This window comes from Opisthocomus hoazin, chromosome W (assembly GCF_030867145.1).
Source record: "Opisthocomus hoazin isolate bOpiHoa1 chromosome W, bOpiHoa1.hap1, whole genome shotgun sequence".
NCBI lineage: Eukaryota > Metazoa > Chordata > Aves > Opisthocomiformes > Opisthocomidae > Opisthocomus > Opisthocomus hoazin.
The window spans coordinates 25779926-25791440 of record NC_134453.1 but is presented as its reverse complement, the minus strand read 5'-3'; the positions used below and the strand labels follow the sequence as shown (position 1 = coordinate 25791440).

The 11515-nt window shown below is 39.2% G+C and overlaps 1 protein-coding gene across 6 annotated transcripts in view; it reads right to left on the bottom strand.

Annotated features, from left to right (window-relative positions):
* Positions 1–787: 787 nt before the first annotated feature.
* LOC104337761 (5'-AMP-activated protein kinase catalytic subunit alpha-1) overlaps positions 788–11515 on the bottom strand; it is a 63463-nt gene continuing 52735 nt past the window's right edge. For 3 of the 6 annotated variants that reach the window (XM_075446262.1, XM_075446270.1, XM_075446272.1), the window contains one exon: positions 788–6520. In XM_075446262.1, the coding sequence (XP_075302377.1) occupies positions 6276–6520 (245 nt within the window). In that variant the 3' untranslated portion in view covers positions 788–6275. Of the gene's footprint in view, positions 6521–6734; positions 7757–8296; positions 8390–8802; positions 9835–11515 lie in introns of those variants that run through there. The other 3 variants (XM_075446268.1, XM_075446266.1, XM_075446263.1) reach the window with 3 other exon arrangements.

The window sequence follows — 11515 nt, the reverse complement described above, 5'->3', positions numbered from 1 at the left end:
AATTACAAAACTCAGGAACACAAAAGGATGTGTAAAAGTGAATCACTGTCCCCCTGAACAGTGTCACCATCAGACTGAAGAGTAAAAAGAGGAAAATATTAAAACAGAAAGCCTTTTCTCAAAGTCTTATATTTTTTTAAACCAGACCACACACACAGTGTTTATTATTATAAACAAACTCGCCTGCTTTAAACTTCTAAGTTGTTCTCTCTTCCAGACTGCCCAGTGCACCCTTTTTTAGGTGGAAATTTCTTAACAGAAATAGTTTAACAGAACAGGAGCGTATACTGACTGATTATGGAATTATTTGTATCAGGAAAACGTCATCACTGGTCTGGGACAATGAATAAAGCAGAGATGCTCATACAAATCATACAGATTTAGATGTCAAGCATTCTGAAGATTTTAAGGGGACTAAGACCTCCCTCCCCCCGAAGATCTAGTCAAATTATGCAATTAATATGTAATTTACAGTCTCTTTCCCCCCTCCACTCTAAAGTTACTTTCTGCTTGAAGCATAATAGGAGAATGGAACCATCTGTGCAATATCCTTCCAAAAATCACTGCAGTCTCAACACTCAGTATTGCTACCAGAAGATGTTCAGAGTAGCTACCCGAACCTGACTTTCCAAAAGAATTAGACATAATTACAGAGCATTATGACTTGAAGATCCGGTAGGAAAAAACCTAACAGTACAATGTATACTGTTAAGCAGATATTCTTTATTGCGGCGCCGGGCACACGGGGGATTTCTCCTCCAAACGTGCGCGCCAGACACCCTGTTGCTTCAGGTTAAATACAATCACACATGTAAATATTCATTATATTTCTAGGAACTAATAAGCATATGTAAATATCTTTCATGCATGTCTGTTAGCATCTTTGGGTGGTCTTCGGGGGTCCCAAGATGAAGGCCCATCCTCTTCATCACGCTGTTCACTGATTGACATTTGTTTCTGCGCAAACTCAGTTCCAGGATCACGTATATCATGTCCTTCAGGGTGTTTGGCTCCGGTCTTGTTGCTCTCTTGGTGCCTCCTTATCTCTGTAGCTTAGCGCATTTGCCCTCCCAAGGCTGAGCTGTCTGGAGTAGAATTATTTAGGAGTCTCTTTTATCCCACAATTATCCCAATTATTTGCTGAGAATCAAGACCACTTTTGTTTCACTTAATTATTTTGTCTAACGACTAAGTGATAGCTTGTGCCCATGTCCATCCACTACATTCCTTAATGAGAAAACAGGGATTAGTGTAACAGTTACATCATTAGATCACTATGCATGCAGAAATACAAGTTACAGTACTAAAGACTACTAAAAACTAGAAAATATTAAGGCTTTTTGTTATAGTTTCATGTTTCTTACAATCCCCTCTATCAATTAGCTGTTTTGCGTTATTTGCCTAGGCACTGTATACATGCAAATAAGTTTACTCTTAATAACAGAAAAGTAAGATTACCACACATTTACAGGAGAAGAAAAAGCTACCAGAGTAGCTAAAGCATTACTTACAGCATGGCTTATCTCATGGTAACTTATTCACCCTTTCAACTTTCAGATCCAGTCAGTTTTTCATCTCCCTCCTTCTATCATTTTTTTTGTTATGTGAATGCACAAAAGTGAGATTGAATACAGGCTTAATTTCACAGCTACCAACACCATCAAAGAAAACAATTTATTCAGTACCAGACAATAAATGTAGAATGAAAGGAATAATCAATTTTTCAAATATGAAAAATGTGAATGTAGCTACTAGCAAATTATCTAGTGTTTAGAGAAGAGACTAAAATGCTATTTAACACTTATTCAGTCAATGAAAAAAAGAGTAAGATAGTAGTAGTACTTCCTATTTTCAGCCAAACTTGCACCTTCATCCTTCAGCTGCTTGCTTTTCTTTACACAGTCTTCTAATAGAATTTCCTTTCTTCTCTTAATTGCATGCACCCAGTTAACATTGTCATCATCAACCAAACACTTGTCATCCCCTGCTTCTGCTTCAAATTGCTGTGAAGCAGCTTTTGAAACTTTCTCACTAATCTTTCTTTTCCACTCAAAAGAAGCCACTTGGAGAGCTAGAGAAAAACATATTTTCAACAGTTTGGTAGTTAGGTAGTTAGGTATGTAGAAGAAAAAAAATGCAACTCACTTATCTTGATTCTAAAACAATAATATGTAACAGACCCATCCACACAAATTCTGCCCATCAGCTTCACTAGATGTGTTAGTTGGGCAATTATAACTTCGAGCCTAGCTAGGAGATACTCTCTAGCAGAAACACCCTCCCCAAAACAAAACCCCACACCACAAAAACAAAACAAACAAACAAACAACAACAACAACAAAAAACCACCACACCACAAAAACAAAAAAGCCACCACGGAACTCTGACACACCAGAAAGCCTTGTAACGTTTAAGCCAACACACCAGAAACCAGACAAAAAGAAAAAGGAAACAACTCGGTCCAAGGAGAGCAATGCATGACAGGCATGGTCACTAGCCCAAACCACTACGAGCTGCAACGGCCACGCAGACCTCACACTGCACAGTCCTAAATGCCTTCGGCCCAGCCACCTGCAGGGAAGTTTCCCCACACGGTCGTTCCTCAGCCAGCGAGGTACCCCCGGGATTACCACCTGCTAGTGATGTTCAACTATGAAGGCAAGTATTACAAAGGGAGAGGTGAAGAAAGATGGGAATGCCATGTGTCGCACAAAACTCTGATAATATGCAACTGTTACTTGTAAGTGCAGTCACCTCTTCACAAGGATCTGTTAGGAGCAGGTAATACTACAAGGAAAAATGATCAAGAATGAAGATGAGGTGGTTTTTTTTCCTAAAAGAAAGAAAGGACAGACTATAGGTTTTTAAATTGCTCCTTAGTTATAGGGGCAAAGATAAAAGAACCATCCATGGTGCATGAAAAGAGCAAAGTGCAAGATGCTAGATAAGGTGAGCCACCATAGGGCAGTGCAAAAGGAGACTTTTCCCAGTGTTCCTTCCATCTCAAATTCCATTTTGCTTTAAGAGGGTTTATAGGACCTAAGGGAAAATAGTCAGTCACCACACTAGCAGTTGGTGGCACCCAGCCTGCCTAGCTGGGAATTCTTCAATAATTTTAGTTGTCATGTTGCTGCTTATTCTAAAATCGTAATTACTGTTGTTTTTAAAACAAGTTTAAGTTTTTCTATTAATTTATAACATATATAACACTAGAAGACAGTATGCACACAGATGTTTTAGTATTTTATGTTTACTTAGTTTTAAGTTTTGAGAGTTTAAAAAGTTATAGTTATAAACAAGCATTTGAGCCATTCAGCTTTGTCAAAAAAACCCAAACAACCCACAGCACAGGAAGTAGGCACATCTTTGTTAAAGAACAGGACTTTATATCTTACAGTAGTAATCAACTGGTAAAATAAAATTTATTTCCAAGTTTGTATTAAATACTCATATCAAAACAACCATGAAAGTTTTTTTTTTAAATATTGCACCACCAAGATAAAATTTTTACCTGCTACCTAATGAGTTACATTGCACATGGACAATCAGATTTATCCATGTTTTTGAAAAAAAATACAATACAAAGGCAAGATAATTCAACGTACTCCAACTGAAGCAAACTTGGGAATATAGAGTAACATACTTGACCAATTTGTATATTTGCATAAGCTGCCTCCTTACAACCCTGACAGATTTCTCAATTAAGTTTTGTTTCACAGCCTAGTGGCAGATATAAGTGTGATGCTAAAAAAAGGTCTGCAAGATCAGTAGGAACATCTGAAGAAAGCAGTTACAACAGCAAGATCTACAAAGCATAGGAAGGTTACACAACAGACAACTGTTCTGGATTCAAATAGCTTGTCAGCCTCCCTTTCTCCCTCCCCCATTCTGTATTAAAAAAAAAACAACAAAAAAATCCCACAAAACCCCAACTCTGTTCCATCAGGAAACTTTTGGCCATCAAAACTGATTTATCATACCAATAAAAATTACTTTATTTAAAACTATGCATAAAGTAAACTCTTGCCAGAAACTTACTTTAACTTCCAGATACCAAGACAAAGTAAAAACCATGGTTGCCTTAATACATAAGAGAGCCAAGAAAGTATATAAATTTAAAAGCTATTTGCACCTTGACACCTTGCATTTGTGGTCAGCATTACAAATTTGCAAACCAGGAGCAGATACCATTTGCAAATATTTAGTTTAACATATGCAAGAGACCCTTTCAGTTATCCCAAACAGTTCCAGATGAGGAATTACTGCAATAAAAAATAATATCTGTGTGTTTGTTATATTGTACAAGTGCAATATTTAACAATTTCAAAATAAAAGGGTAACAAAAATGAGTACACTGATTTATTTGGTACATCAGAACCAATTCTTACAAGGCTGAAAACACCCCATCCCAAACAACTTAAGTAGAATTTGCAGCTGCTCCCTCATGTTGACATCTCAATCTCAGGAGTTTAAACCCAAAGCTTTATTTAAGAGAAATCTTCCACTTTGAGATACAGTAATACGACCTTGCATTACAGGGACCATGTGTGACACTTGAGGATAAAGAACTGAAGTTGAAACTTGTACCTACATACTAGGCAGACCACACCATTGCCCAGTTCAGAACACAGTTACAGCAGCTCCAGGGCTTAAGCAGCTTTAAGTTTCTTCAAATTCTGTGCTGTGTATATTCATAACATGAATTTCTGAACTGAAGCCAGCTGGCCTGGATTAGACTGTTCTTATAGCTGTAGCTAGCAGTTTTCAGCTAATCATTGGTAAGAACCTCCATTTATTTTAAGAGTCCAGGTTTCACTGTTCATAGTAATGCCTTGATTTCCAGTCTCTAACTGGGAGAACAATCTTCAAAACTGAGTAGGTTATGAAGTTTATTTTTAAGAGAATGCTCATTCTTGAATACAAAACTAAATGTTTTATGACATACAGTTTGTCTAATGTTTACATCTGTTGGTGCTAGATGAAAATGGAACTGTGGATAATTACATCCAGTTTACAAGAGATTAAATGTTTTTGTGCAAGGACTAGTTGATTTTAACATTTAAGGTTCAATTTTCTTCCCAAAACATTGCAAAAACCATAAATACAGAAGGATTTATGTCATTGGTAATGGCAATCTACTGCTGAAAACTTTTTGAATATTAGCAGTCAAGTTGTCACGATCAGTTTTAAATGTCCAACTGAAAAGTTGGACTATTAATGTCACAATTTAAATGGCAGAGTTCACTATAAAGGTGGCTTGGGAAAACCTAAACCTATATATGTAGTATCAACTGCAAAGTGAATTCTATATAATATATGCTAAGTTAGCATACGATATAAACAGCTCTATCAAAATATTAACACATATTTAAAAAACCTAAATTTTAGATTCTGGAAAAGCATGCAAGAGCCCTTAGGGCTGTGCTCTTAACTACAAGCACACATTTATAAGGAACAGGATTCTCAGCCTGCAGTAGCAGTGGGGAGCTGCTATGCTGCTACCACACTAAGGTATGAGCTAGCAAATCTGCACAGATCGGGAACCTGCTGACAGTTCTTCACAGAGCAACATTTTGTTTCAGTCCACAGGGTGCCAAGTCTTCGCAGCATTAAGTCTCTCACCATTGTTGTGGCCTCAGTTGTTCCACTTAGAGCCCACAGAATTTCACCCTTAGTGCATTACAGAGCACCTACATGCATTTCCACCTGGTTGGATTTGCATGCATTTGATCAAATTTATCCATTATTAAAAGTAGTATATTATAATGCATTAAACTATTCTTTATCATTTACTGTCAAATAAGGGGGAGGAAACACCGCAGTTTTAACACATTACTGTTAGATGTTGACAATTCTGATCAACTGAGGCACAACTATAGATAGTGACCAACAAGTCATACTTAGGTCAACTAGTAAGTGCACATTTACTTACAGTGCATCAGATGTATGTATTACCAGTAGAAAAAACCAAGAAGGTCCGTGTAACTTAAAACATTATATGAAGTCTAATGTGCAATCAAACTGTTATGAACACTGCCCCAAGGGCGTGTGACTTCCCGTACCTGTATTATGCTATTGTACAGCAGACAATCAGAATTCACTTCAGCTTCAAAATAATATACATAACTGCCCATAATCATTCCAATCCCTCTGCAAATTGTATTCTGTGGCTATTTTTTTCAGCGCCTTAGTTAATTTAACTTGATTATAACTGGAAACATCTGACTGATTTAGGCATGCTTATTACTGCAAAAGAAATAAGCCCATCTTCAAAATTATTGTGCAAGTATTTTAATAAGATTTGCACACATCTCAAAGAATTCTATTGTATGACTCCCTGGTCTTGGAGTTAAGTCAGCTTTAGAAGAGTCAAGTGAAGAGGTCACTGATGGGGTAAGGGATATATCTGCAGATTTTCCTTGTGCATCAGCATCTGAATCTTTTTGACAGGATCTACAGTTGCTCACAGAACCCGATCTCCGTGGAGTTGCAGTCCCAGATTTTGCTTCAATAATTTCATCTGTGAAGCAAGTGGAGAGACGAGGAAAATGAGTTATCGGTATCAAATCAGTCATAGGAACAGCAAACATCTTCCCCTTCTCACACTTCTAATCTTATTTTTTAAGTTTTGATTAATACATAAACAGCTTTTGCAAACTGTATATACTTGTTGTGGTTTAGCCCCAGACGGCAACAAAGGAGGACAATCGGAAGAAAAAGGCAGAACTCATGGGTTGGGATAAAGGCAGTTTAACAGAACACAGGAAGAGAAAAACAACAACAATACTGATGAAAAGAATATGCAAAGCGAGGGATACACAGTGCAATTTTCTAACTGCCCAATGCCCAGTCTGCTCCAGAGCAGCGATCCCCCTCCCCCAGCCAGCTCCCCCAGTTAAATACTGAGCATATGGTATCAAATATCCTGTTTGGCTAGTTTGGGGCAGCCTTTCAGGCTGTGTCCCCTCCCAGCTTCCTATGAAAATTAACTCTATCCCAGCTGGAACCAGGATATTATCCATCCCTTATTCTATACCATCTACATCATGCCCAGGTCCCACACTTTCCAATTAATCACCACCACTTTTCCTGTCTTTCAGATAAATATACAAACATACAGAGATATTATTCCCTTAGTCTATGGGCCATCCTGTTGGCGTGGGTTACGGATCCGTTGTAACGATGTGACCCTAATATGAGTATGATCGTTCACCTTTATTAGTCAGCAAAAACAAGGTTTATATAGCAAAACTATTACAGCATCTGAATGGTTAAACCCCCAATCCATATATAGGCAAAACTACTGCAACTCGTTGCGATTGGTGCAGAGCTGCATCTCGAAGTGAAAACAGTACTGTGGCAGGAAACAACAACGTGGCAGGAAGGAAGTGACAGTGTGGCAGGAAACGATGACATTCCCCCTGCTCCAGTGTCCCGAGCTCGTCGCTCTGCCTTCCCAGCAGGGTTCCGTGTCAGCCGCTCCCAAGGCTCACCTCCGGATCGGAACCTGGGTTGCTCAACAGCACCAAACTATGTCCCCTCTCGTCCAGCCAGGACTCCACAATTCCCCCTTTTTGTTTTTTTGAGCAAGCCAGGTATAGTTGATGAGGTTGTTGATGATGATGAGAGCTGACATAATTTTGGTCTTCAGCTTGCTACCACTTTTTCAGAGGCCCACACAAACTACAATACTAACAGTATAAGAACACAAATGCTAGTTGAAGACATAGAGATGTGAAGTGCATACCACAACCTGCTGGATATAAAGAAAGATTAAATTAACTTGAGAATGATACATACTGATGGTAAATCTGTTACCTAGCATATGGGTGTAGATTGATTTACTTGCATCCAATTTTCTTGCTGGATTTACTTGTATCCAATTTTCTTCCTGTGTGGATGGTGGGACTAAAGTACCGCTTGACCACAACATATCATTATTGTCAATTGGAGGGGATGCATCTCACCGCGTTAGGCGTCGAAATAGCAGTGTATCAATAATATGAGCTCAGTAAATTTGCACTTGGGTTATAGGTATACTTATCACATATACAAACATCCATAACATTTAGTATTGGCTATCGATATTAATTACCTAGGTTAAGATCAATGTATCTAGAACTATGACTCATTAACTATATAGGCTAAAATTAATGTACATAAAAGCATAAAGCTGCAAACATCACCACATCTATTCCCTGCTGCATCAAATGCTTCCAAAGTCTTGATAAATCAGAGTCCAAATACAACAATCTAAAGTCAAAAACCGGAAATAATCAATACCTGCAGAACTCACCAAACCGAAGACGCAAAGGCAGTTACTTAGTCCAGACAAATCCGTTAGATCACAGAAACCAAATAAATCCATCAGAACACAGAAATACAAGCACTGCAACATAAAATCACACGTTCATGGTCACGACCACACACACACACGCAGGCACACCAAGTTTTCAGCATAAATCCAAATACTGCAAAGACAGGACTTACAATAATATTCAACATTTAACAGACAAATTCCCAAGCTTCAGTTTCAGGAAGAGTACTCTCTTTTCAATTCTGGATTAGAAAGGACGCTTTCCCTTCTCGTCAGGGATATAGCTCAATGCTGTGAAGCTTTTACTATGACTAACAAATAGGCAACAAGAAACAATACTGGAAGAATGCCTTTGACTTATTAATGGTTCGTGCTCAGAACTTTTTGGTCCAGTGATCAGAGGTTCTCCCCGAGAATCCCTCGGTGCCGGCTGGAGGTCCTGCGATCCCTCGGACCATTGAAGTTCAAGAGCAGCATCCTACCTGGGTACCCAAAATCTATTACTAGAAAGCAGCAAAATAATTAACTTCCTAAAACTTAATGTTGGAGTTCTAGAAAGCAGGCATTCTTTACTGCAGTACTGAACGCACAGGGAATAGTTCTACTCAAATGTGTGTACCGAAAAGACACTCTTACTAGATATTTATGCCATGTTAACATACATAATCATTACATTTCTGCAAAGTACTTATCATTCTCCATTTCTCCCCCCCTTTTTTTTTTTTTTTTTTTTTTGTTGTACATGCATATTGGCACCTCTGGGCAGTTGTCGGGAGCCCCCAGGTGAAGGTTTATATTTTTCCTCACGGTGTCTGCTAGTTGACCTTTGCTCTTGTGCAGACGCAGTTCTAAAATCACATATACCGTGTCCTCCAAGATTGCTTCGTTATACAAAAGCTGTTGTGGGAAATAACTGCCAAATATGCAAGGAATGTATTAATTGGTGTGGGTGGTGCACCCACTGCAGTCATCAGAGTACTTGCGTTTGCTGTAATTTTTTCAGTGTTCCCTGTGTAATAGGATCATCCAGAGTGGATCTCTTCTGCTTCCATGTCAGAGGTTGCTCCCTGAGAGTGAGCGTGGTCACCTCTGGCATCGGATTCTGCGTTACGTTCTTTCAGCTCATGATATGGCTTCACATATTTTGCCGGTAACCATCGAGGGCCTGTTGAAAGAAGAACACACGCATACCCTCTTCCCCACGTTGTTAGTTCTACACGACCTGTCCATTGCGATTCCCCAAATTCTTTATACCATACCTTTGGTCGAACCACAAATGGAGGGACCATCCCGAATTGACAGTCAGCTGCTGTTGTAAATAATTGATCATCAGAACGATTTAAAAAATTAAGTACATATAATGCTTTGTCTAACTGTTCCTGTGGGGTAACACTGCCCGTAGGATTCCCCCTTTTTTGTTTATTTAGCATAGCTTTGAGGGTTCCGTAGACACTTTCGACAATGGCTTGTCCAGTAGGAGAATGCGGTATACCTGTAGCATGTTGTATACTCCAGTCCTGTAGGAAAACAGAAATTGTCTGTGAAACGTTCCTTTTCTCCCGTATGTGCCGTGGCTACCAGAAATCCTGAGAAAGTATCCACATTAACATGTACACAGCACAGTCGACCAAATGTTGATATATGTGTAACATCACTTTGCCACAACTCATCAGCTCGTAAACCACGAGGGTTCACTCCTGCACACGATGGTACGGGTGTAATACATTGACAGTCAGGGCATGCATGAACATTTTCCATGGCTTGCCCCTGGGACAAAGCAAATTGTTTACGCAAGGAAGAGGCATTTTGATGAAAGAAGTCATGAGATAATCGGGCTTGCTTAAAACTGTGTGGCAGTACTGCTGCCATTGTCAATTTGTCTGCTACAGCCTTTCCTTCAGTTATTGGTCCTTGTAGAGTAGTATGTGACCATATATGCATTATAAAATATACAGGTACATGATTTTCTAATTTCAATAGCAAGGAAAAAAAAATTGTTTGTTATTGACTTCTCTTATCATTGCATCTGCAATGCGTTAAACAATAGTCACAACATATGCAGAATCTGCGACAACATTGAGTGGTTCAGTCGAAAACAATTCAAAGGCGTGCAAGGCCGCTGATAGCTTAACAATTTGTGTGGATCCTTCAACAACTAAAATAGATGATTGCTAATCTGATGAATTTGTTTGTTTCCACACAACTACAGTTTTATGTGTTTTTCCTTAATTCGTCCAGAAACACTGTTCGTGCTCCTTTAATAGGAACAGAAACACATCGGTTTGTTGGCTGCAATGAAATTTGAGAGAGGGAATGTAACAGTTTATGCTGTGGAAGGGTATAACGTATGTCATTTAAATAATCAGCTAGAGCGGCTTGTAGCGATAAGGATTCACTGTTTACTACCACAAAGTCATCTTTAGCCAGCAGCAGGCAAACAGTATCAACTTGCTGACAGTGATTCCAACCTTGTGCTATTAAGGACACTATGATGTCTACCTTTGAGGTCAATGTTTTCATGGGAGTATGAGACAAAAAGATCCATTCCAGAGTTTTCGACTCGTGCGTGTTAACACACCACTGATCGAAAAGAGGATAAGGCTGGAAAACAAAACCCTCATAAATGATATACAAATTTGTTGGCAATTCGACATCAATTCTGAAGGTAAAGGCAATTGCAATTCTATCTGAAATCTTTTGTAAAACAGTTTTTGCTTTTGTCATTGATCTTCAGGAAAATAATAAATCTGAGTCCCTTTTAACAAAGTAAATAGAGGGGACAAATCTTCAGCTGTAAAGTCAATATTTTCACCTTTCAGCAGAGTGAATAACATCATCTAGATAGACCATCTGAACCCTGGAAAGATAATAAAGTCCAGCTGTTTGTTCACAAGGAATTCTACTGCAGTAATCGAATTGTATACATTTTTTCTAACCAAGTCCTTGAATGTCAGAAAGATGGTTCTCGCCACGCCGCTTCTGGGCTGGCCGGGACGGGCTGGCACACTGAGATCAAGGGGAGGGGGCGGGGGAGGGTGGGGGGGAACTGTGCCGCCGGTTGCCCGGGGGGGTGCCATGTGCCCCACCAGGGGTAAGGTTTGCTGACCCGTTCGATGCGGTGGCTGCTGGCGCGGTGGCTGTACAGCGTCTGAGGGACTGTGCAGTTTTATGTTGGAATTCACCTCATTTTGATCTCAG